This window comes from Candoia aspera, chromosome 16 (assembly GCF_035149785.1).
Source record: "Candoia aspera isolate rCanAsp1 chromosome 16, rCanAsp1.hap2, whole genome shotgun sequence".
NCBI lineage: Eukaryota > Metazoa > Chordata > Lepidosauria > Squamata > Boidae > Candoia > Candoia aspera.
Genome location: NC_086168.1, coordinates 4,606,740 through 4,632,711, shown reverse-complemented (window position 1 = coordinate 4,632,711; position 25,972 = coordinate 4,606,740). Strand labels below are relative to the sequence as shown.

General features: G+C 48.0%; 1 protein-coding gene and 2 non-coding genes across 3 annotated transcripts in view; all 3 read right to left on the bottom strand.

Moving 5' to 3' along the window:
* The window catches only part of PRRC2B (proline rich coiled-coil 2B), a 48,939-nt gene that overhangs the window by 5,544 nt on the left and 17,423 nt on the right, over positions 1 to 25,972 (bottom strand). The window contains exons 7-27 of the mRNA XM_063315988.1: positions 25,034 to 25,275; positions 23,426 to 23,547; positions 22,048 to 22,190; positions 21,244 to 21,334; positions 19,124 to 19,310; positions 17,411 to 17,723; positions 16,971 to 17,149; positions 15,768 to 15,969; positions 14,973 to 15,195; positions 11,124 to 13,211; positions 10,137 to 10,324; positions 9,413 to 9,558; positions 7,863 to 8,004; positions 7,117 to 7,199; positions 5,655 to 5,843; positions 4,737 to 4,931; positions 4,334 to 4,420; positions 3,828 to 3,929; positions 2,196 to 2,388; positions 1,172 to 1,269; positions 502 to 632 (exon numbers count right to left, since the gene is read on the bottom strand). Coding sequence (XP_063172058.1) covers positions 502 to 632; positions 1,172 to 1,269; positions 2,196 to 2,388; positions 3,828 to 3,929; positions 4,334 to 4,420; positions 4,737 to 4,931; positions 5,655 to 5,843; positions 7,117 to 7,199; positions 7,863 to 8,004; positions 9,413 to 9,558; positions 10,137 to 10,324; positions 11,124 to 13,211; positions 14,973 to 15,195; positions 15,768 to 15,969; positions 16,971 to 17,149; positions 17,411 to 17,723; positions 19,124 to 19,310; positions 21,244 to 21,334; positions 22,048 to 22,190; positions 23,426 to 23,547; positions 25,034 to 25,275 — 5,344 coding nt within the window. The remainder of the gene's footprint in view (positions 1 to 501; positions 633 to 1,171; positions 1,270 to 2,195; positions 2,389 to 3,827; positions 3,930 to 4,333; positions 4,421 to 4,736; positions 4,932 to 5,654; positions 5,844 to 7,116; positions 7,200 to 7,862; positions 8,005 to 9,412; positions 9,559 to 10,136; positions 10,325 to 11,123; positions 13,212 to 14,972; positions 15,196 to 15,767; positions 15,970 to 16,970; positions 17,150 to 17,410; positions 17,724 to 19,123; positions 19,311 to 21,243; positions 21,335 to 22,047; positions 22,191 to 23,425; positions 23,548 to 25,033; positions 25,276 to 25,972) is intronic.
* Positions 1,418 to 1,505, bottom strand: LOC134506376 (small nucleolar RNA SNORD62). The gene has a single exon (XR_010068797.1). It is a non-coding gene; the product is annotated as a small nucleolar RNA SNORD62 (small nucleolar RNA).
* LOC134506375 (small nucleolar RNA SNORD62) lies at positions 3,159 to 3,246 on the bottom strand. Its single transcript, XR_010068796.1, has one exon. It is a non-coding gene; the product is annotated as a small nucleolar RNA SNORD62 (small nucleolar RNA).

The window sequence follows — 25,972 nt, the reverse complement described above, 5'->3', positions numbered from 1 at the left end:
GCGGGTCTGCTCTGAGTTTCTTTGAAGGACAGTTCAAAGCCTCTAAACTGCACATGCGTTTTCCCCCCTGGATAGGGGGCCCCTCCTGCTTACCATCAGTCCTCATGACAGGATGATGGAGAAGGAAAAGGATTGATATTGATGATGGAGAATAAGATGATGGAGAAGGAGAAGGATTGATGATATTGATGGTGATGATGGAGAAGGAGAAAGATTGATGATATTGATGATGATGGTGATGATGGAGAAGGAGATGATGGAGAAGCAGGAGGAGGAGGATGGAGAAGGATTGATGATGATGATGGAGAAGGAGATGATGGAGAAGGAGGTGAAGGAGAAGGAGCAGACCAACAATAAAGAAGAGGTAGAAGCCAAGTTGGAGGAGAACCATCACCACCACCACAACCTCTTTCATCTTCACAATTATTCTACTGGTGCAGGACTGGGAACGGTGACTCTGGTGGCGAAGCCTGAGGACTGAATAGGGACTCATCCTGTTACCTGAAGGGTGGGATGGAGCTATAGATCTCCTGGGACTGTGAAACCGGAAGGCCACCCCTCAACCCGAGCTGAGCCTGGGCTTGCAGTGAAGTGTGGAGGGAGAGGGGAATCTGCTGAGCAGCCGCAGCGGCCTAAAAGAGGGAAAGAAAAAACACCAAGGATGAAATCAAAGCAGCCAGACAGGAAGCCCCCATCCTCAGAGCAGAGAATCCCAACCTGAGATGAGCAGGCTTCAGCCCAGAATTCCCAGCTGTGGCCACACTGGTTGGGGAATTCTGGGTACTGACATCCACACGTGTGGAAGATGCCTTTCAACTCCCAGAATTCTCAGCTGTGGCCATGCTGGTTGGGGAATTCTGGGCACTGAAGTCCACCTCTGGAGAGCACCCAAGTTGAGGAAGGCAACAGGTTTAAGGGCCCTTCCCACAAACTTGAACCAGCATTTCCCATGCCTCCAGGCCTCGAATCTCTGAATTAAAACTGGATGAAAATTAAAACTTTAGTCAAAAAAATCAATCTCAGTTTGATTGATGGAGATGCTGGTCTTTACGTACAGCAGATAGGATGAGTATTCACTGGTCATATGCCCGGGTTTGCAAACATTCTCTCTCTCTCTCTCTCTCTCTCACACACACACACACACACGGACACAGATAAAGCATTGGCTTGCCTGTTGGTAGCTTTGTTGCTGAGGTATTGTCGGGGGGACAAGTCGTGGCTGGCTGGTAAACACATGACCATCTAAATACAGGGGGGTGATGTGGTTGCCTGGAATGGGTTGGAAAAGAAGCGAGACATTAATCTTGTCCATACCAGAAGACAGTTGAATACTTACCACATGTCTGCTCTTGGCCTTCCTTCTACTTAAAGGTGCAAAAGTCCCTCCCCATTCTGAAGACCGCAGCAGGACCAGGAGTCTCTCAGCCACAGAATCTCTTCAAACACCCTTTGGCTGATGGTACAGTAAGGGGGTTCAGTAGGATCCATTGGAAACATCACAGAGACCAAGGGACCCACAACAACAGTAAGCTTTCAATATCCTTTGCACGAGCCCCTCTGTAATGGTATGTGGGAAAGATCTTGGGAGACTGGGCCGAGAGATGCTGCCAAGGGAACGGTCAGATAAGAGACGGCATAGCCCGCAGCTACAGAGTGGGCAGGGCAAGAGGCTCAGAAGGGACCCTCCCTAGTTTTCCAGAGAGTAAAAGGAGAGGAGGTGAGAAGAGCTTTGTAATGGTATGTGGGAATGACCTGGGAGACGGGGCAAAGAGACACTGCCAAGGGAATGGTCAGATAAGAGAGGGCATAGCCCATAGCTGCTTAATGGGTGGAGAAAGAGGCTCAGAAGGGACCCTCCCTAGTTTCTTGGGCTGTAAACGAGACGGGGGGGGGGGGCGAATTGTACTTTCAGACCTGCAAGATTCTGTTAATGTAGCTTTACAATAAAGTAGAATTAGCTCATCTGGTTGTGTGTCCTGTCTGGTCCACCTGGTAAGGTGGACACTTCCCTAACAGTAACTGCAACCTGAGGACGCAACCGTTGGCCTCACCAGATGCAACACGCAACAGGAGACTGGACAGCTATCAGCCAGAGCTGCTTCATTTTGGATTCCTACCCTGAGCTACCGCTTGGAGCCCACAGCTCGACGAGTTCTTCCCACCCCATCGCAAGTCTCGAACAACAGGTGACCCACCTGGAATTGAAGCAGAAGGCGCGACAGATGCCACAGGCATGGGGGGAACGGAGACCCCACCAAAGGAGCTGTAGCTGACCCCGCTGGAAGCCCCAATGCTGGATGGAGGTTGAAGGCCGGAGCTGATGCCTCCAGGGGAGCTCTGCTCAGGAAGGCTGGGGGAGTTTTCCCATGCTTTTCGGGCTGACTCCATCTGCAAGGAGAAAGGGGGACAGCAGTTAGCAGCACAGCATCCAAAAGATGGGTCAGAAAGGTGAGAGCAATGTTGCATGGTGGAGCTGGATGCACAGATAGTCCCTGACTTACGACCACAAGCGGGCCTGAATTTCCGTCACTAAGCGAGGTAGTTAAGCAAGTCACGTGCAATTTTATTACCTTTTTTGCCATGATTATTAAAGGAATCACTGTGGTTGTTAAGTGAATCACGTGGATGTTAAGGAAGTCTGGCTTTCCCCATTGACTTTGCTTGTCGGAAGCCAGCTGGGAAGGTCGCAAATGGTGATCATGTGACTCCAGGGAGCTGCAACTGTCGTAAATACATGCCAGTTGCCAAGCACCCAAATTTTGACCACATGATCATGGGGACTCTGAGACAGCCATAAGTGTGAGGACCGGTCGTAAGTCACTTTTTTACAGCACCGTCGTAACTTCAAATGGTTGCTAACTGAATGGTCCTAAGTCGAGGACTACCTGTACATAGAAAAGGCATAGGGCTTGCATTATAACACTGCTTCCCTCAGCTTGACTTCTGCTTTTCAGATGCAACTGAAAAGTGGGGTGGGGGGAGATAAAGTCACCCAGGAAGGCATGGGCTTGAAAATCTCTCTTGCAGGGGATAGCTGCAGAGGCTTAGCCCTGCCAGGGACATCAGAACTTCCTTTCCTTGGATGTTCAGGTTTGGTTTAATGAACCACCACCAAACCAAATCCCTCCCCATTCTGAAGACGGCAGCAGGACCAGGAGTCTCTCAGCCACAGAATCTCTTCAAACACCCTTTGGCTGATGGTACAGTAAGGGGGTTCAGTAGGATCCATTGGAAACATCACAGAGACTAAGGGACCTGCGACAACAGTAAGCTTTCAACGTCCTTTGCACGAGCCCCTCTGTAATGGCATGTGGGAAAGACCTTGGGAGACTGGGCCGAGAGATGCTGCCAAGGGAACGGTCAGATAAGAGGCAGCTGAGCCCACAGCTGCATAATGGGTGGAGAAAGAGGCTCAGGAGAGACCCTCCCTAGTTTCTTGGGCTGTAAACGAGACGGGGGGGGGCAAATTGTACTTTCAGACCTGCAAGATCCTGTTATGTAGCCTACAATAAAAAGGAAAAAGCCTTTTTCACAGAAAGAAAAGCAGATGCTACAGTAACATGCTTGGTTAAACTCTTGTTTTGATACCCTGAGCAATTTAATGCATCTGATTAATGAGCTTAATTCCAGGGGCCTTTATTGGAATCCTGCTCTGAGATAAAACTGCACTTTCAAGAGAAGCTCAATGTATTTGCAGATATCTGGTTACCCTGGTTAAGGCTTTGAGCATCACAAATCAATGCTTTCAATAACTGTCCATCATCAGTGGCTGCAGCCAAAGCACCCACCCTCTTTTTTTGCTCTACCCCCCATCAGAAAAAGCTTACTTTAAGAGTGAGATCTGCTGTAGGGTAAGACATGTTTAAGCTGATGCACCGGGGAAGTTGGTGATCTCTTCGAATAACAGGAAGAGACTGTGTTAGTCCAGACTGTTGAGACAGAGATGGAATAAAATTAATTTTACTTAATAAATTAAATAAAATTAGATGGTGGAGGAGGAGGAAGTGGAGAAGGGGAAGCTGAAAAAGGAGAAGAATAAAATAGGAGGAGCAGATGAAGAAGGAGAAAATGAGGAGGAGAAAGGAGAAGATGAAGATGAAGAAGAGAAAGATGAAAAAGGCAAAGAAGGAGAAGAGGAAGGAGGAAGAAGTAGAGAAGGAGAAGCTGAAAAAGGAGAAGAAGAACACAGGGGGAGAAGATAAAGAAGAAGGAGAAAATGAAGAAGGGGGGAAAGAGGAGAAGATCAAAAAGATGAAGAAGGAAAAGGAAAAAGAGGAAGAGGAGGAGATGAAGAAGGAAGAGAAGGAGAACATCAACAACAAAATGTCCTTACGTTGCTGGCTAGAACATTCTGCAACTTTGCCACTGGGTTAGCTGTCGTCCCAGGGGCCGAGCCAGGGGGGAGACTGAAGTCTGAATCCTGCAACAAATTTGTCCCTATTATCTATCAGTCCTCAACATCGCGACTGGGTTTACTGGAAAGCAAGGACTGTAAATCTCCTAGAGGGAGAGGGGTGCAGCAAAAGCATCTTTGATTTTGCTCCACCCTCTGCTTATTTCTTTAGAGAGAAAGAAGGGAGAGAAGGGGGGGGGGGGTTGGACCAGCAAGGAAACGGCAAAGCAAGGCAACTGCCCCCTTCTGCTTGTGCTCCCCACCCCACCCCCAGCCTCTCTCTGCAGAAGCCCAGGAATAGGAAGGAGGGAGGAGAAATGGCAAAGCCCGAACGCATCCTCACTTTAGGATTCACTCCGAATTCAATGGGCGGCACAGGAAGAACAGAGTCCACGTGAAGCTCCACCCCGTTGACTGGTGGGATGTTGCCCTCCAGGCGCTCTGCCCCTTCGGAGCCCTTCCGATTTTTCAGGGAGCGCTCGTTGCCGATGGGCCCCGGCTTGTGGTCCTTGGCTGGAGCCAGGGCTTGTTCTGCATCCTTAAAGGGAAAACAGAGAGGCTGAGATGGATGGATGGAGAAAGAGGGATGGGAAAGGAGAAAAAGAGAAGAAAGGAAAGAGAGGGATGGGAAGAAGAAAGGAGAGGAGGAAAAAGAGAACAGGAGAAGAGAGGGAGGGAGGGAGGGAGGGAGGGAACAAAGGGAAGGAGGGGATGGGAAAAGAGAGAAGGAGGAACGAGAAAAAGGGATGGGAAAAGAGAAAGAGAGACGGAGGAAGGAAGGGGGAGAGGAGAGATGGGAAAAGAGGACAGGAGAAGACAAGAAGGATGGAAGGAGAAAGGGGGTAAGAAAAAGGGAGGGAGGGAGGGAACAGAGGCAGAGATAAAGGAAAAAGGGAGGAAAGGAAGGTACTTTTTGCTTCATTTTTAGGACACCAACAGGGCAAAACAGAACCTCAGATGAAAAAGACTACCTCCACCCACCCCCAATAAATGGAGGGCCCCGCTTCCGTCCTCCCCTTCCCTCTGCCCCCGAGTTTAGGGAAGGCTTGCTGCATGCTCGAAAACGGCACGGGGTTTAAAGTCACTCGGTCCAGATGAAGCCTCTGGCCTTCCACATATTTTGCCCCCAAAGGCAGCAGGGGCTGCCAGCCAGTGAGCCATTTCAGCCTTGACTCAGGGGGCTCCACCAGACAGCCAATCAACCCAGCCCCCCACCCAAATAAAGCCAAGCTCCACCCCGCAGGACTAGAACCCTGGTTACCTTTTTATCCAACTGCTTTGGAGCCGGTTCTTTCGGGCCATCCGCCTTGGCCTCTCCCAGGCCGCCCCCGCTCATCTCCTCCGGTTTGAGGGTGCCGTACGGAGAACTGCGCTGGGAGGAGGTGGCCGAGGACTCCCGCGACTCTGCACTCAGGTCAATACCGCTGTCTCCTTGGCTGCCCTTGAACCCCTGCGGCCAAGAGGGTGAGGAAGGTTAGGCACAGCCCTGGAGCGGGAACCCCAGGGCCGACGGGAAAACAAATCCTCACCATCCCCAGCAGAAGGAAGTCCTTGACTTATGACCATAATTGGGAACAGAATTCCCATTGTAAGTCGTTGCGGTCGTAAGACGAGTCACCGCATGACCGGACCCAATTTTACGACCATTTGATGGCGGTTGTTAAGCAAATCCAGCTTCCCCAGTGGGCGTTGTTTGCCGGGAAACATGGTCGCAAAACATGGTCGCAAAACATGGTCATGTGACCACAGGATGCTGTAACTGGCCGTAAATGCAAGCTGGATGCTAAGCACCTGAAATGCGTTCATGTGACCATGGGGGGAGGGGGGAGGGATGTTTTGTGACACTCGGAAGTGCTTTACAGGCCATAAAGTGCCCATTCCGAGGCCATCGTAACTTTGGACCATTGTTAAATGGTCGTAAGTCGAGGACTACCTATATAAAAAACAAGGGAAAAAGAAAAAGAAGGAAAATCTGTATGTCTTTTACACAGATAAAGCAAATACAAAGTATAAAAATAAGTGCAAAGAAAAAGAAAAAAATTAAAAAGAAAGAAAGAAAGTAAAGTAGTAACTTCCCCCTTCGTTCCAGCAAGTATATATAACTTTAACAACTTTTCACCATCTTGTAAAATACAAAAAAAAAAATCTCTTCATTCCATATCACACCTCATTATGTATAAACAAATCTTTAAAACTTCATCCTCCAGCCTAATCAGCAAAAGTCCATTAAGGGTTACCAGAAATAACAACATATCTATTATAAATTTATTCTAGTAACCCCACTTGAATTCCTTCCTTTTACGTTTACATCTCATTTTCCGTTTTTAAAACAAATCCCCCAAACGCATCATTCAAATCCAATCTACAAAAATCCAACAAATATTACCAGAAATAACAACGTAACTATTTTTAACCTTAATCAGATACATTTAAAATGCAACAAACCACCTCTTTCCCATTTAACTCTTATCGATAAGCAAAACCTTAAAAACATCAACATCCGATTTCTGGCCGTTTTTAATGGATTTTTGTGGAGCAAGAGCCAACGTGGGCGAGGCTGCTGCAGAAAAGGCAAATGCAATCCTTGGCTGCCTGAAGAGGAGTCAAGCTCCAGAGATGTCGCTCTGACAGGCTAAGACCTGCTTAGCAAGACACCTGTCCCAACAGGTATAAATCATCAACTCTCCTTGGCACGAGAGAATCGCAGACTGGGCACCACTGACCTCGGCGGAGCTGGACTCGTTACTGATAAAGGTGCCAACGGGTTTACTCCAGGAATCGGGACCAGCCGACTGAACGGACAGCGCTGTCACAAGCAGAGAGATGAGATTTAGGCACAGGACCTGCACTGCCCTGCCAACATGGCGTTTTAACCAGCTTTTCCCAGTCGGGCGCAAATCTCCCTGCTGGATAAGTTCCATGCTCGTCAAAGAAAGTCTGTCCAAGATGGAATTTCCACCGCAGAGATTCGGAACTAAAGTTTCTGAACTGATGTACTTTCTTTGCTTTCTACTGACTGTACCCCACCCTCCTTATGCTGGTCTACGACTGTTCAGGTAGTCCTCGAATTACAACCACTTCTGTCACTAAGTGAAGCGGTCGTTCAGTGAGTCATGCCCAGTCTTATTACCTTTTTGCTGTGGTCATTAAGTGAATCACTGCAGTCGTTAAGTGAATCACGTGGTTGTTAAGAGAATCCGGCTTCCCCCATCGACTTTGCTTGTCGGAAGCCGGCTGGGAAGGTCGCAAATGGTGATCACATGCCCCTGGGACGCCGCAACCATTATAAATATATGCCGGTTGCCAAGTGCCTGAATTTTGATCACGTGACCACAGGGACGCAGTTGAATGGTCGCTAAATGAATGGTTGTAAGTCGAGGACTACCTCTATTAAAGATCTGGTTGATTGCACAGTGGTGTCTGACTTCAAACGCCAAGCCGTAGGACCGGCCCTGACTTGGGGGTGCACCTGCACTACTGGTCTCCCAGATCTCCGTCCCCAAGGTGTTTCGAGGCACCGAGACGTCCCCTTGTTCCAGGCACAGGCTGTTCTGCTTCTTGGCAAAGCGAGGCGGGATGCGGGATTGAAGGACGCGGCCTTTAGCCGGAGCCTGTGAAGTGAGAAAAGCCGGCGTTAGGATCCCTCCCAAGCACCGTTCCTCTTGGTTCAGAGTTCTCCGCTTCAGCTTCATGGACCCTTTGGGGATCCGTGATAGATTTCAGGGGGTCCTAAAAACACAACTTTATTTTCCCTCCCTTCTAAGCCAAGGGTAGTCTTGCATTCAGTACGGTAGGGAGCAAAGTCATTTATGGCCCCCGGCCTCCAAAAATGTTTGCTAACTTCAACTAAACCACGCCATCTACAATTATTGCGCTCTAAAATGTTCCTGGATTAATAACGAAGCACATATATCACAGTTTCACAAACATGGTATGGTTTTCCCTATTTGGAGAACGACATTGAGCAAAACTGCTCTCCTTTGCAGTACAATCTCTATGGATTTGATGGTATGCATTTGAATACATTTTTCTCAGGAGTGGCCTGCAGTTTTCCCCAACAGGTCCCAGGCACAAAAAAAGGCATTAACATCTGATTTTGCCATTTTCTTAGGATCAAGCAGCATTTTTCCAGAAAAGGAAAGGACTTTTTTTTAAAGTGCAAACAATAAAATAAGGATCTGGAAAAGGGAATGTGTGTCCCTACTGCTTCGGGGCAGATTTTGGGACAATCTGTTGCTGTCTCCATCCTGTTCTCTTTTGGACGGCAGTTTGGGGAGGTTTCATGGCCCTAGAGGGCTCCCCAAACTCTGTATCTTAACTGCACCCCAACTCCCAAATGCTGAGTCTTGATGCAATTCAATTTGAGACGGGCGCAACACGCTCCTAACTCGGGGGACAAGCAGGGCCAGATTCAGGGGAACGCTGGCAGAGATTTCCTCCTCTGACAACCAGGGCAATTTAATTTAATAATACAGGTAGTCCTCGCTTAACAACCATTCATTTAGTGACAGTTCAGACTTACGACAGTGCTGGAAAGAACTGACTTATGACTGGTCCTCACACTTATGACCGTTGCAGCATTCCCGTAGTCACGTGACCACGATTTGGGCACTTGGCAACCAGTTCGCATTTATGGTCGTTGCAGTGTCCTGTGGTCACGTGATCGCCATTTTTTTACCTTCCCAGCCAGCTTCTGGCAAGCATAATCAATGGGGAACCATGTGTTTCGCTTAACAACCACATGGTTCGCTTAACGCCCACGGTGTTACGCTTAACACCCACTTAACAACTGCTGCAAAAAAGGTCGTAAAATTGGATCGGATGCGCTTAATAATCACTTTGCTTAGCAACCAAAATTCCGGTCTCAATTGTGGTCGTTAAGCAAGGACTACCTGTATGGGGAGGCAATAATTTGAACAGACTGGGAGCCCAGCCAAGGCAGAACCCACACAAGAAAAAAACAAAAAAAAACCCAACACACTGACTCCCCAAAAAGACATTTCTTCCTATTGTTTTCACCTGCGCGGCTTGCTCTTTCTTCCTCCGTTCCTCTTCCAGCAGCCGTCGCTGCTTCTTCGTCAGGACCTCAATGAACCCTTCGCTGCTCATCGGCCCCATTTCGTTCTCTTCCCCAGGGACGGGCCCACGGCTCTCCATCACACCATCTGCGCAACGGCACCCAAGCGTTTCAGCGAAGAGTTAGTTCTTCTTCGTCCCCTTGAAACGTTAACCCACAACAACCCTGTGAAGTAGGCTGGGCTGAGAGAGCGGGATTGGCCCCAAGCCACCAGCCAAAGGGCTGCCATGGAAACGACCTTGGGAGAATGGGCCAAGAGACAAGGAGAATTGTATTTCCGGACTTGCAAGATTGATGTTGGCCTCATGGGGTGTACCAGACAGGAAACACAACCAGATGAGCTAATTCTACTTTATTATTAAGCCACATTAACAGAATCTGAAAGTACAATCCTCCCCCACATGATCTCCTTTACAGCCTGAGAAACCAGGGAGGGTCCCTCCTGAGCCTCTTTCTCCACCCATTATGCAGCTGTGGGCTCTGCTGCCTCTTATCTGACCGTTCCCTAGGCAGGGTCTCTTGGGCCAGTCTCCCAAGGTCTTTCCCACATACCATTACAAGGACAGATCCCTTGACTACAACCCATCTTTGTTCTCAGCACGAGCCTCCAACAGATTCTTTCTGCAACAGGGGTGCTTCCTCTCCAGGACCCTTGAAGGAACTTACTTCCATAGCTCAGCTCAAATGGATTCAAGGTCTCTCCCTTCTCGCTGACCTGAGGGACTCCAGATTTCAGATCCCTCTCTTGCCTTTTCTCCAGGTTCTCGGCCCCATTCAGGTTGGAGTGGGAACTGTACGCCGAGTGGGTCCGTCCAGGACTGCCGCTATCAAGAACGCCATTTCCTTCTGGAGATCTGCAGAAAACAGCGGAGAAGAGTAAACTTAAATGAAAATCAGAGAATCTCCAAGTTGGAAGAGGACACCAAGGCCGTGATTATCAAACCCCCTATCCAGTACAGGACTCCGAATGAAAGCATCGGTCACATATGCCTATTCAGGGACATGCCCGCAAAACCCCACGGCACACTATGACAAACCAGCATCTGATTCATGCCGGTTGCAATACAATATTTCATTGCCTGACTCCTGCAGAGAGTCAGGAAGATGACCTCGACAGAAATAGGCAAGCGTTGCCTAGCAAAAGGGGCTGAACTAACTTTTAAGTCCAAAGCAACACGATAACCCTATTTTACAACATTTTCTGCCGCGGTCGTGAAATGAACCACGCAGTGAAGTGAATCACACGGTTCCCTATTGATTTTGCTTGCCGGAAGCCAGCTGGGAAGGTCGCAAATGGTGGTCCCATGAGCCCAGGACGCTGCAACCGTCATAAATAGAGTACATGCCGGTTGCCAAGTGCCCAAATTTGGATGACGTGACTGCAGGGACACTGTGATGGTCATATGTGCGAGGACTGGTTGCAAGTCACTTTTTCCAGCACCGTCATAACTTCGAATGGTCGCTAAATGGTCGCAAGTCGAGGACTACCTGTAAACACCCTTCCTTGAAGCAACCTTTGCTATTCGCTTTGGGTAAAGGAAAGCATAGGTTTAGGAATATAGCCTTTTGACAGTTGGACTATGAGGCCCACTCTGTATCTAAATATTGCCTCTTTTCTCAAGTGGGGGAAAAAAAGAAGACGGAGGTGCTTACCTTTTGCTTTTCATCTGTAGCCCATTCTGCTGGCTTTCGTAGAGGGACGCCGGTCTGTTTCCACCAGCTCGCATGGCTTTCTCCCCAAATCCTCCTGGATCAGATTTCCGGCTTTGCCGATCTACAACGGGCCTCTGGCTGGAAAAACTCCTCTTGGCCAGATCTCTCTTTTCCCCCAAGGCGCTCCCGGGAATCCCTCCGTTCAACGGTGCCTCGTTCTCCGAGGTCCCGCCGCCACCGCCGCATCGCCTCTCCCGCCTTTCGCTGAAGTCGCTGCTCTCGGAGGCCGTCTCCCACTCTTCGTTGGCGTGATCAGGGGAGTTCTGATAGGACAGTTCTGGAGATCTCCTGGTAGACAGGCCGTTATAATCTGCCGTGATCAGTCTGGCTCTCCCGGGCCACTGGCACGCGACGAGGTTGGCTCCCCCATCTTCGGGGCTCCACTGGCCCACGGCCTCGCGCTCCTGCCTCAAGCGCCTGAAGCGGGGAGGCTTGTCCTGCCGAGGAGGACGCCGTCGGCGGAACGGCCGGTTCTCCGAGTTTTCAGGGTCTCCTCCATAGTCCTCCTCGAAAGTCCGCCTGCTAAACGAGTCTGGAGCCTTGTAAGGCTCTTGGCTGCAATCCCTCTCGGGCGGGCGCCGGATGCCAAAGGTGTCCAGAGGGGCATTGTGGCCATATTCCTGCCAGGTATTTCCCCCATTTCTGCCCTGCCACTGGGAAGGCTCCTTGGAAATGAAGCCTCGTCGCCCGTAAGTGGAGTTGCTCAGTCTCGGCGGCAGCGATCTCCCGAAAGCCCGCGGGGTCCTCAGCTTGGCATCCAGGGCCCCCTGCTCGTCCGAATAGATCTTATTGGACCTCCAGGAGTCCCGGAAATCCCCTTTCTTGAGGTCCCCCTCCTCCCTCTCTGCCAGGGAGCTCTCGTTATTCTCAGAGGCCCTCTGGCGCCGGCGTTTCGGCAGCTCTTCGTACTCGGAGCCCTCGCTGTGAGTCTCGCTCGCAATCCGGCGCCTGGGCTTCCCCCGGGGGAATTCTTCCGCCTGATTGAACTCTCTCAAGGCTCGTCCTCGGCTACTTCTCTGGGGACCGCTGACACTGCTGCTGTGATAACCTCCTCTGAGATTACCACCACCAGCCCCACCACAGCCCACTGCGTTGCTACGGCCTCGGAACGTGAATTCTCGGAAGCCACGGCCACGGCCCCGTCCTTGTCCCCGTCCACCAAAGGCCTGCTCCTCGTCAATGAAGATCCAGTTGTTTCTTTTGGTCGGGGGCAGGTCAGCGGACTCCCTCGACTGATGCTTGCCCTCCCAGTCCTTGACCGTCTTCTCGTTTTCCTCTTTGTCGTCCTCCTCCTCTCCGTGAGGTCTCTCAGGGTCCTGGACAGGAGCTCGAGGGGAGCCTTTTTCCTCCAACAAGCGGTAGTGAGCAGAGTGGACTCCCACTCCGGGATCGGCCTCCTCCGGCACCTTCAGGGCAGGGGCCTTTTCTTTCGCCGGATGGGAAGCCTCTTCCCCCTCCCCTTTCACCTTCTCCAGCTCTTTCTCCTTCTCCTCGACTTTGAGAGCTTTCAGGACCGGCTTCTTAATCGGTCCAGATCGACGAGCTCTGCCCGTCTGCTCTTGCTGCGGCTGCTGCTGCAGCTGCCTGTCGCCGTTTCGGTTCTCCGGAGCCGTCCATCCTGTGCCAGGGGTGGCTGGCTTGCTAGCAGACCCTTCCTTCTTCCACACCTCGGAGCCAAACAAGGACTCCTCCTGGAAGACCTCTCCTTTCCCTGAAGGTGGCCCTTCCAAGGGTTTCGGGTAATGGCTGATCTCCCAGCCATTGAATTCAGCCTTCTTTTCATCAGCAACAGCACCAGACTCCAAAGGGGAATTCAGCAGGCTCCTGTCGCAAGGATCGGAAAGCTCAGAAGCACACTCGGGGTGCTGAAAGATGCGCTCTCGGGGTGTCCTTTGGGCGGGGCTGACACACCTGTCAAAACTGCCCTGGGGCTTCTTGTCAAAGGCGTTTAAGTAGTCTTCTCCAACTGCTTCAAAGAAGTCACGCTGGGCGTTTAGGCCCGATGGCGCAGAGTAGGAACTCTCAGCCCTGAAAAAGGAAGGAAGGAAGGAATTCAACAGAGGAAGGAAAGGAATTCCCAAAGGAAGGAATTCAACGGAAGTCGACAGTAAACAGCTGGGGATCTGGAAAAACGATACCTGACCCCCACCGCCAACACTCCCAAAAGTTGTGGCCAAATGACAACTGTAATATGGTAGGAGGGAGAAACGATTAAAGATGGGAGAGCAGAGTGCTCATACGTCTCTACCGAACGGCAGACAAAGGTAAATGAAGTCCATTTTAATTTTAGCCCATAGTCCCAACAGCTTCAATTTGGAAGGGCACGCAACTCAAAGGCCAATGTCGCACAGCCCTCTTCTAAGGTTCTTAGATTTGAGGGTGAGAAGAATTAACGCTGTTCTCTCTCCCTTCGGCACACTGGAGAAGCAAACGGCATTAAGACAGTCCAGGGATTAGCCAGTTTAGCATTATCTTCTGCATCAATGCCACTCTCGATACCTAATTTACATAACATATAAAAATATTTAATTTTGGCAGCAGGAGCCCCACAGAAAATAGTTTACTTAATTATTTTTAATGTTGATTTATAAGGTGGCCCGACTCAACACTGGCTGTTTTTTCGACATAAAAGAATCAAGTTTGATGCATCCATGTACTTCCTTTGCAATTAAGACGGGATTTGGCCTTTCTCGTCTTCCGGAATTTTTTTTCCCCCAACTTTCCTGTCCAGCTGACAACTCTGGAATTCTGATAGTCTCCCAGCCAAATGCTAACCAGAATGGACCTGTCTTAGTTTCCAAGCCTAGGAAGGACAGTGAGGTGCTGCCGCAAAAAAGTCCCAAATCTCCTAAGATTTTAGGAACCTCACCCCCATGATCATAAGAACAATATGTGAAATGTTGCCATTTTTGCTTGAGTTTTGGTGAGATCTTCTGCAGCAACACCCCAATTTGGGAAAGTTGACAAATGGTAATGGGCAGAAGGAACAACCCTGGAGAAGAGGAGGAAGAGTCACAACCAAGACAACAGTCAGATAAAAGAAATCTGAGTCCGGGGCAGATCAGTAATCCAAGGAAGTGACTCAGACAGGCCCCTCCCTAGTTTTCACAAAGATAAAGGGAGGGGGGAGGAAGTGCATTCAGACGTGCAAGATTCTGTTACAAGAACCTTATAATAAATGTATTATTAGCTTGTGTGTTTTTGGTTTCCAAGTTTGATCTACCTTGGAGGGCTGACAACAAACCGGCAAAATATAGGTTACTGCTGACGAGCCACAGATGCCAAGAATTGGTCACACTGCCGATTGGTCACCCTTGGCATAACTCAACCAACCTGTACAAATATTTATTTACTTATCTGCAGGACGGATATACCCTCCTAATCAAAAATTCTGGGTGACTCCCGCAAACATACAAACAAGGCATTTTCATTAGAAAATCAGAACTATCCAAAGCACAGCCCAACCATTAAAATCACCCCCCACTAAAAATCAAGAAAGAAAATTGACGACAGCCCCATACAGGTAGTCCTCATGTAGTGACTGCCTCATTTAGCAGTTACGACAGTGATGAAAAAGTAATTTTATGACCAATCCTCGCATTTACGACCTTTGCAGGTCTGTAAAACAAAGGAAAGCTGAAGTAAGATCGTACGCGTGGGTGATTCACTCAGCAATCGCTTCACTTAATGACCAAGTTGCCAGTCCCAATTGTGGTCACTAAATGAGGACTACCTGTACTTAGCATTCTAAACTCCAAGGCAATTCAATCTTGATGGACCTGCACTTACCTGGCACGTAATCCTTCCTCCGTTACACACACTGTTTGTTTTGGCTGGGAAACAGAACAGCTTTTGCTCGCCAAGGGGACAAAACTTTCTGGACCCCAGATGGGGGCGGCTTCCCCCCCCACTGCTTTTCTCTCCTGCAGCCCCACAGATTGGCAGCTCCGCTCCTCCGACGGGCAGCCGCTCCCATTCATGGAATCTGGTTGCATCGCAGGCTTCATAATCCCTAGCCGGGTTAGAAAGGGAGAAAATATCAATGGGACCACACTCAGCGAAGCCTAGTGGTAAGAAAGAGAGAGGAAATTCTGGCATTTAAACCCCTTCCCCAATGGCACAGAAGGTTCTGATAGGACTCAGGGAAGCTTGGATGCGGAGATTTTCTAAGACAGATCAAATCTCTGATTCAATGCCTAGAATTGCAGCGATGATCGGAGTCTCCTGACTCAATCTGGAAAGGCGCTGGATGTGTGCGAAACCCCCCATTCTTCAACAGAGTCAATCCAGAACATCAAGCTATTTAATCTAATTTTCGGAGGAGATCTGAGCCATCCCACTGGCTGGAACCAATAATGGGTGCTGAATTGCTACTTGGGAGTTCTGCCAAGGCTCTTTGCAGGATCTTTAAGCCATGGTCAGCATAAACCATGTTTCTCGACCTTGGCAACTTCCAGACGTGTGAACTCTAACCCACGCTGGCTGGGGAATTCTGGGGGTTGAAGTCCACGTGTCTGAAAGTCGCCAAGGTTGAAAAACACTGGCATAAGCAGTGCTTCAGGTCAATGAACAGATACGCGTTACCTGATGGATGAAGGGTTGAAGGGTAGAAATCCACAGGAGGGCGTCCATGGGTTACCCGAGGGTCCATGTAAGAAGGCATCATCAACCACCGGGGATCAAACCCCAACATCTGAGGGTGGGCCGGGTAGAAAGTCCGCTGAGGGTGGGAAGAAGGTGGGTAGACTTGCGACGGTTGCCAGTTTTGCAACTTGTAGAGCTGGTCCTGAAAAGAGACACGAAATGCTAACGTGGTATCGGTAGGACGCAGCACCGATAACTCCTGGATCGAAAATGAAAGCAAGCCTACAAAGATTGTATTTGTCAGAAAAGCAAAACAGACAAGTATACATGGACAAGACTGGGAGGTTCAAAGGATCTGGGGCCCTCTGTCTCTTGAAGTGAGGGGCAGGTGTTTACAGGTAGTCCTCACTTAACAACCATTTGTTTAGTGACAGTTCAGACTTATGACAGTGCTGGAAAAACTGACTTGCAACCAGTCCTCACACTTACGACCACTGCAGTATCCCCACGGTCACGTGATCATGATCTGGGCGCTTGGCAACCGGTTCGCACTTAAGACCGTCGCAGCATCCCATGGTCATGTGATTGCCATTTTTGACCTTCCTGGCTGGCTTCTGGCAAGCAAAATCAATGGGGAACCGCATGATTTGCTTAACGGCTACATGGTTTGCTTAATGCCTGTGGTGATTCACTTAACAACCACCCCAAAAAGGCTGTAAAATTGGGTCAGATTCGCTTAATGACCACTTTGTTTAGCAACCAAAATTCTGGTCTCAATTGTGGTCATTATGCGAGGACTACCTGTATTTGCTTTGGGGACTGCACTTTTTAAAATTATTTTTTTCAGCCAGCAAGGACCCACCACCACCACCACCACAGGGCACCCAGACAGTGAAAGCGGGCTGAAATTCCCACCCTGTTTTTGGCTGAGGGCATTCCAGGGGTTGTTTTAAGGTAAAACAGACGCCTAACCCCACACTGTAATTCCCATCTTCGAAATCTAAACCAATAAAACCAAACAATTGCCGCCCTGCTGAAAAGCTGCAATCTCTCGCCCAATTCCAGCTGCCGGCAGACCCAGACGTTGCTTGGCCCAACCGGAATCCGCCAGCGGCTTTGCAACGAACCCCAAACGAACGACCGAAGAGGCACGGGACAAGCCCTAAGTCCGGCTCTCAAAACGGACCCGATTTCGTCTCTTACTTGCTGCTTTTGCTGGAATCGTGGGGGCAGCAGCTTGGGGAACTTGCCAAACTCCTGCACGGGAGAGACCGTTTCCCGCAGCTCCTCCTCGCTGCTACTCCGGAGGGCCGTCGAGGCAGCAGGGGTCTCTTCGTCCGCGTAACCAGAAGGGGCTTCCTGGGTATGAAACTCGGGGACCGCTACGGAGGAGGAGGAGGAGAAAGACAAGACTGAAAGCTCCTTGGAATGATGGAGCTGGCTGGGCTTATTTATTTATCTATCGTATTTCTTTACCGCCCATCTCGTATTACTGCCCATCTTGTATTATCACCAGACGGATGACAAACTCGCCCAACGGGACCCACCTTCAATCTTTCACCGTGCTTTTTTCTGGACAGAAGGTTGTGGCACCCGGGTTCCACCAGAATGGCCGAACCGTACCCCTACCCACATACCCCTACCTCTCCGGGCTGGGTGGCTGATCTCCGAGACGGCGTTCTTCTCCGGGGCCGAGGATCGGGGTTCCTCGCTCTCGGCGTGTTTCTGGCCGTCTCCTGATTTCTGAGCCAGCTTGCATTTCTGATCCAGCGCCTTCAGTTTCGCCGCGCAGGCGGCCAGCCGCTCTTCCCGTGCTCTCCGCTCTTCCTCCTCCCGTCGCCGCCTCGCCCTCTCGACGGCTTCTGACATTTCCGAGTGGACAAACTTCTGCCTCAGAGGAAGCTTCTCTTCTTTGTCGTCAAAACACTGCTGCCGGAGACACGATAGCGGGGGTTTCTGGCCAAAAATCGGAACCAAAATTCAAGCAGTGAAACGAGAAAGCGGAAATCCACACTGCGTTCTCTTCAGCCCAGGTAGCGACGGAGCAGAGCAACCCATTTTTCTTTGCGTTCCAAATCTACCAGTGCCGATCCATCCCAAACCAGTCATGTTTTCCCTGACAGACTTTTTGCATCGAACAGAAAAAACAAACTATGATTTATGGTCCTGACGATCAGACAGGATAGATTATAGAAAGAGAGTCACGCTGTAACCATAGATCAGGGTTTCTCAACCAGGGTTCCGTGGCACCCTCAGGTTCTGCAAGAGGCTGCTACAGGTTCCCTGGGAGATCACGATTTATTTAAAACATTATTTCAAATTCGGGCGACTTCACATTAAAGAGGAAAGTTTCATTCTTTATTTTCAGCTTAAGGACACTGTTAATGCATATCTACAGGCCTGCACATGAAACAAACATCATAATTTTGTAACTTCTGGTCTCGATTTGAGCCTGAATGTGCAGGGGTTCCCCGAGGCCGGAAAAATATTTCAAAATATTTCCTCCAGGGTCAAAAGGTTGAGAAAGGCTGCCAAAGAGTAAGAGGTAAATTTGTAATTGTACTTATAACTGCTGTAAAGAAGATTGGACACTATTCCTTTGTATTCTTTTTTCTATTTTTTTCTTTTACTTTCTTTTTTTCCCTTTTCTTGTACTTTCAGCTTTCTCTCTCTCTTTTTCTTTCCTTCTTCTTACTGTCTATTACTTTCTATTAGCTTTTATCTTCCTTTTTAAAAAAATATTTAATAATAATTATATATTTTTAAAAAACAGCCATGTTTTATTATTATTAATATAGGGGAGCTGGATGAGACAGCAGCCTCTTAAGAGTTTTTCTTGAGCTCCTCTGCTTGACAGTAGGAAAGGCTATATAAAATAGACGGAAAATGGGGGACAATTGGTACGTCTATGCAGAGCAGCCTTTCTCAACCTCTGACCCTGGAGGAACCCTTGAAATATTTTTCAGGCCTGGGGGAACCCCTGTGCATTCAGGCTCAAAGATAAGCCAGAAGTTACAAAGCCATTATATTTGTTTCATGGGTAGGCCTGTATACATACCTTAACAGTGTTCTTAAACTAAGAACAAAGAATGAAACTTACCTCTTGAATGTGAAGTTGCCCGAATTTGAAATAACTTTTTAAACAAATCGTGATCTCCCAGGGCAGCCCTAATGAGCTTCTGCAAAACTCTGGGGTTTCACAGAATCCTGGTTGAGAAACCCTGATGTAGAGAATTCAGGGGATTCCAAATTTCAGAAGGTGTTTTTTTTTTTTAATTCTTAGAAAGATCAGAGAACTAAAGCTGCATTTGCTCACCGGCAGCCAATTATTCAGCTACGGCCAGAGTTCAAAATACCTGATAGTCCGGAAGGGGGGTCCAGCCGTTCAGCTTCCTTGAAGTTGGCAGACCTTCCTGCACTTTACGGATGGGCCAGGACAGGCTGGCTGCGTCGCTCCAATTCTTCGTTTCTTCTGGGGGGTTTCTGACATCGGTGTTTTCTGCCAAGCTCAGTGGGGGCTGCCTTCGGGGATCCCAGCCGGTCCTGCCAACGGAGGCATTTGAGGACGTTAACGGACCCCACTGCAATTCTGAACGACAGACAACGCTAATGGGGAGAGAGGGGAAAAACTCCCAGCGAAGACCAGCCAACCCGTCAGCTCCCTTGAGAAGATACGGCTTCTGTAGCCCGGAGGAGCTGGAGCAGAGCGTGCGGTAGGAAATCAAAAACTTCCCTTAATCCTTAAATTCCTCAAGCAATTCGCTTCTGTCCCCTGGGGTTGAACCTAGCTCAACCTGTGGTCACGTGTCAGAAGCCAGAGTGTTGGCCAACATTTTGGGAATGATGTGATTTGTGGTTTGGATGATTAGTAAAAAGTAGCTAACAGGAAAAAGAGAGAGCTTTTCCTTTGGCAACTATAGAGCAAGAGAGAATTTTGCAGTTATTCTTGCATTTGCTGCAAAGGAAATCGGAAGCGCCTTCCTATTTCTTTTTATCTTTTCTCTTAGCATTTTCCCCCCTTTCTTTTCTTTACTTTGTACTGGTTTTCCTAGTTTTTGCCTTCTTTTTAGAACTTTTAATAAAATTTATATATGTAAAAAAAACTTTCTGTGAATGGCCACTATCATAAAGGTAAGGATCACTGCCTGCACTTCTGTGTATCCCATTTCCCTCTGACTTTGAAGCTGATTTTGGGGGGCACAGCCTCCTGGTTTAGCAGAGATGGAACAATTTGCCTGTGGGAGGACATGGATCCACAAATGTTAACACCCAGGTGCCCCACATGCTATTTGAGCAGATCAGGGCATCTCATGAAAAGAATCTCTTTTATTTTATTGTGTGTGTGTGTGTGTTTTATTTTCTACTGAACCTTTTTTTAAGAAAAAAAATATACAGGTAGTCCTCGACTTACAACCACAATAAGGACCAGAAAGTTCGTTGTTAAGCAGTATGGTTGTTAAGAGAGGTGTCATGTGACCGCACCCAATTTTACATTTTTTGCAGCAGTTGTTAAGCAAAGCACTGTGGTCATTAAGAGAATCACATGGCCATTAAGCAAATCATGTGGCCATTAAGCGAACCACATGGTTCCCCATTGATTTTGCTTGTTGGAAGCTGGCTGCGAAGGTCACAAATGGCGATCATGCGACCCCGGGACACTGCCACCACTGTAATATACATGCCGGTTGCCAAGCGCCCAAATTTTGATCACGTGACCGTGGGGACTCTGCGACAGTCATAAGTGTGACTACCAGTCATAAGTCACTTTTCCCAGTACCGCCGTAACTTAGAACGGTTGCTAAACAAATGGTCGTAAGTCAAGGACTACCTGTAAACCAAACGAGATAAAATGTATAATGAAAGAACAAAGTACAAAAGCAAATAAATAATCTAAAATATCACAAAAACCACTATTTCCATTATGGTATGTGTGTACGTATGTATGAATTATAGTGTTATAGAATGTATCGTATCAGCCTTTGAAAGAGAAACCAAAAACCCTCATTAAGGCTTAGTTGAAAGATACTTGGTTAACACACTGGAAGTCACAAACTGTAACTGCAAACGCAGGGTAACCTACTAAAATTATGAACTGCAATACCTTTTTTATTTCTAAATACAGCACTGGGTCCCACACAGAGCCCACAGGTTGAGATAAAAAGAGGCCACTTGTAAAAAAAATTGCAAAGATGATTTTTGGAACAATACAGAGCATCCTGCGGGCTCAAGGTGGCGGCGAGACGCAACCCCACTTGCTTGGCTTCTTACCTGGTCCTGCCCCTGGCAGCAGAGATTTTGTGCGAGTGCCCACCACATATGTTCAAAATGCCAAATGTGCCCACTGGTCCCCAGAGGTTGGGATCTTCTACAAACCTGTGTGTCTTTCAAAGACCGGGTGATCCGTTTTCTGCAAGAGATACAGTAACCCACCACAAACAGATCAAGCCCGAGAGTTTCATCCTTGCTTTCCAGTTACCATTTCTGTCTTCCATCCTTGGGGGTTTCTTCCTCATCCTCATCCTCACTGAACTTCAGTTTTTCCGAGTAATCCACTTCATCGTGAATTCCTAAAAAAGCAAGGAACCGGAACCAGGAGAAAAGAGGCTGACGGCTGCTGCTAACCCAGTGTGGACCCACTCACCCTGTTCCCCAAACAAGGAATCTGTTCATTAGGCTCTTCAGCAGGAAGCTAAAACCAAAAACCAAAAACTATTTGTTTCTAAGTCCAGCCTAGCCCTAACCCTAATTATAACTCCTAACCCTAATTCTAACAAAAGCCATTTGTTTCTAAGTCTAGCCTAGCCCTAAGCCTAAACTAACTTTAACCCTAACCAAAAGCCATTTGTTTCTAAGTCTAGCCTAGCCCTAAGCCTAGCGATAACCCCTTATCCTAACCAAAGGCATTCTTTGCTGAGTCTAGCCTTGCCCTAAGCCTAACCCCTAAGCCTAACCCTAACCAAAAGCTATTCATTTCTAAGACCAGCCTAGAACTTCTGGTGGCTTCCATCCAAGCACTAATCAGATCTAACTCTGATTAGCTTTGGAGATCAGCCAAGATCAGCGATGGCGCTGCCAGGCTGTAGGTTTATTTATTTATTTATTTATTTCGTATGGCGTAGCAGAATGCTGTCGGTGACAATGTTAGACAGGTACAAACCACCGTTTAAGACAGCATAGTAAAACAGGCTTTACTTAAACCAGGAAGTCCAAACCAACATGTGCAAGAGAGAGTATAGAGTCTGTAGAATGGGACCCAAGTGTGGGCATTTGAGCTGCTCACCTGCCCAGCCGTCCTCAGCATCGTTGTCTAACTCATCCAGCCCTTTCAGGTTCTCTGCGTTAATGATGGTGGGCCTCGGGACTCGCTCCCCCTGTGGCCGGGCTGGACGAGCTGGGCGTGGGGTCGCAAGTCGCTTCTCTTTTCTGCAACAGAGAGAGTTGTTGCTTGGGTGGTACTTTTGTGGCAGAGAAAGGAGTGTAAAACCTCTCAGATGGGACCATGAGTAGCAGAGGCCAAGCTAAGACTGGGCTGATGTTGCTCAGCATATTTCCAACAAAGATCTCAAGATCTTTGGAGACCAAGCACCAAGAGAGAGGGCATGGATGACTAGATCTTCCCATGTGCATTTGGGGATTGCAGGCTCATCTCAACAGGAATGTTAATAGGTTGTGGTAGGTGATGGCAGAGAATGGGGAGGACAGATTGGCCCCCGTGGTTGGACTTAATATCAGCACCACCACTTTGGCAATTTAACTCCTTCTGTCCTATGTAATTCTCCCCGTCCCTTTCTTCAGAGGTTGCTTATGAGTAATGACCCCCTTATCACCAAAGAACATTTTGTAAAAATGGACATTAAACTTGCTGGGTTTAAGAGGGCACTTTGACTCACATGATTTGGTCATGTCCTTCTATGGCTCTTTTTTGATCTCAAGTTCTTATACATTTACACAACACTGGGGAAATACACCATTGACAAAGATGTAAATGTGAAGTTGAACTATATATGAAAAACAGGGAATCTGACATTTGATGGAGAGCTTTGGCTCTGTCATGCCTGAGATTCAAATAAGAGAACTGTTCAATACAAGTGGACTTCAAAGAGTAGTTTCAAGAGATGTGTTGTTTGTTGATTTTTGACAGATCTTTATATTGTAGAAATGAGAACGTGAAGCAGCATTTCTAAATAGTCTAGACCAGTGTTTCTCAACCTCAGCAACTCTTCCAGAACTCCCCAGCCAGCATGCTTTAAGATGTGTGCACTTCAACTCCCAGACGCTGGCTGGAGAATTCTGGGAACTGAAGTCCACACTTCTTAAAGTTGCTGAAGTTGAGAAACACTGGTCTAGATTTAGTAACATGTGGACTGAGCTAGTGGTATAGTAATGCTAGATGAATTTTCTTCTTTATTTTTTCAGTTTTAGTTTATTGTTATCCCTATGACAGATACTTTTTTGTCCTGTCATTGTGGCATGGTTATTCTTTCTGTTTGTTATGTTCACTAACAGAATATACAATTTAAAAAAAAAAAAAGTAAACTCTAAGAATTATTGCTAAAAATTCTTAGGAGCGACACCTGGAAGTTGTGAATACCACTGCAAACGACGCAGCCTGATTGACAAATACCTTGCACAATGCTACACGCTGTCTGTAGCCTTACCCATCTTGGTCACCGGACTGATATTGTCTGAAGGGGACGCGGGGTTCCAGACAAAACTGTGGCAGAGGAAAGGCCCCCCGTTCTGGCAGGCCAGGGGTCTCAGATGGTGGATTTGAACACATCTGGGGATGGGGGGAAAAAAAGGAAAGTGTTATAAATGGTTAAGCCCACCACCTTATTTCTTTACTTAGAAGAATTCATTTAATGTATTCAATCTCATAAACGACATTCTTTTGAACAAAAAAAAAGGGCAGGAGGAGAGGAACAAGCTCAGCTTTTCATCCACTTTCATCAAAGTTTCAAGTTTAAATGGAACTCTTACCTACTCCCATTTCTACAGTGGACTTTAACTAAGCTCAGCATTGGCTAGAAAGGCCCTGCTTGTCCAAATAATTAAACAACCCCTGCAGTTCAGGACCTTGTATAAGCAGGGCAAGAGAGAAATTTAAATGTCCCTGAGACAAAACTGAAGCCCAGGCTGCAGGGCTCGTGAGCCAACGTGGCACCAGACAGTTGTCAAAATGTGCCAAGTTCCTTGCCCTACCCAATTAGATAAGATTTTCAGCATTTAAAAAAGGGTCCTGCTTAAGCAATACCAAAAAAATCGAAATGCAAGAATCATCTCTACTTCCAATACAATCTTGATTTACAAAACCCTTATAAAGTGGGCTTTGGATGCAACGTTCAACTTCCACCCATCCGTACGTCTCCTTCAAAGTCAACTGACAACTTTGGTGCATCGGAAGGAGTCTGGATGTAGCTGTTAATTTTACCTTGATTTTGTGAGATTGCTATGATTGACCTCATTTACAATGCAATCGACACCATTTTCCTAACACCCTCCCCGTGCCAACGGCGTCCTGCTTGCCGTGGCATTGCGACACAAACCACGCTGTCTGGGTCGCAACCTCATTTTGCAAATGATGTAAATCGCCGTGACGGCATCCCGTTGTTTCGTGAGCAACAGTCCAAAAGGTTTGTGAAAACCAAATGCGTTCTCCAAATGAGGAAATGTATCCAAGGTTGCAGTTTGAAAGTTCTCTGCTCCATGAAACAAACAACAGGAGACAACATCCAAAGGCACTCAAGGGGATGAACGAGGAGAACTGTTGCAATTCTATCAGGTGCTAAATACAGGAAGTCCTCGCTTAACGACCACAACTGGGACCGGAATTTTGGTTGCTGAGTGGTCGTTAAGTCAATCCGACCCGATTTTATGACCTTTTTTGCGGCGGCCGTAAAGCGAATCACTGCAGGTATTAAGCAAACCACATGGTTGTTAAGCGAATCACACAGCTCCCCATTGATTTTGCTTGCCAGGAGCTGGCTGGGAAGGTTAAAAATGGCGATCATGTGACCACGGGGTGCTGCAATGGTCATAAATGTGAGAACTGGTCATAAGTCCTTTTTTTTTCAACACTGTTGAGAGTCCGAACCATCACTAAACGAATGGTTGTTAAATGAGGACTACCTGTAGGTATTTTGAAGCTGAACAGGCCCACCATAGCACCCAGCGTACATTCTCACCATTCCTAATATGCCCACCCATATTAGGTCAGGGACTTCTCTACTGCAGCGGATTAATTTTTAAGGAGTTCGGGAACTTACAAACGCGGGAAGCATGTCGTGGTAAGTGGGCGGCTGGTACGCATTTGCCATAAACTGGGATGCCCCTTTGCGAGCAGGCACAGCAGGACGGGGAGAAGCGTCCTTCGGAATGCCACCGTTTGCTGAGGTGGGAGCGCCATCTCCTGCACCGGAGCTCTTGTTGCCCAGCTCAGTTGGGAAGGGGGACAAAGAGGTGGCCAAGATGCTATTTCTGCCACCACCTTCCCGCCAACTCGTGACATCTGAAGGAGGAGGAGGGGGAGGGGGAGGGAGGGAAGGAAAACAAAAGATCCAGCAATGTTAGGGTGTTGTTTTTTTTAATGATTTCAAGCATCTTCCTATAAACGGGGCCAAAAAATTGAGAGCTCTTGTGTGTTTCCCAAGTTTCAAATATCTCTATTTACTTATTTGCTCTTCATCTCCATCCTGTGGTTCAACTGAATACTCAAGGCTTTTATTAGAGAGGAGAGGAAACAAAAAAGATGAGGAAGGAAGGACGGAAGGGAGGAAGGGAGGGGGGAGGGGGGAGGGGAAGGGAGGGAAGGAAAAAGATGAGTGAGGAAGGAAGGAGAGAAGGAAGGGAGGGAGGAAGGGAGGGAGGGAGGAAGGGAAGGGAAGGGAAGGGAAGGGAAGGGAAGGGAAGGGAAGGGAAGGGAAGGGAAGGGAAGGGAAGGGAAGGAAGGAAGGAAGGAAGGAAGGAAGGAAGGAAGGAAGGAAGGAAGGAAGGAAGGAAGGAAGGAAGGAAGGAAGGAAAAAGAGAGGGAAAGGAAAGGATGAGCGAGGAAGGAAGAAAGAACGAACGGAAGGAAGGAAGGAGGGAGGGAGGGAAGAGGAAGGAAAGACAAATAGTAAAAAAAAAAAAGTCCTAATATTTAAAAATCTGGTGTACTCAAACATTCCTAAACAAACCCACATGGGGAGCTAAAAATAGAAAAGAAT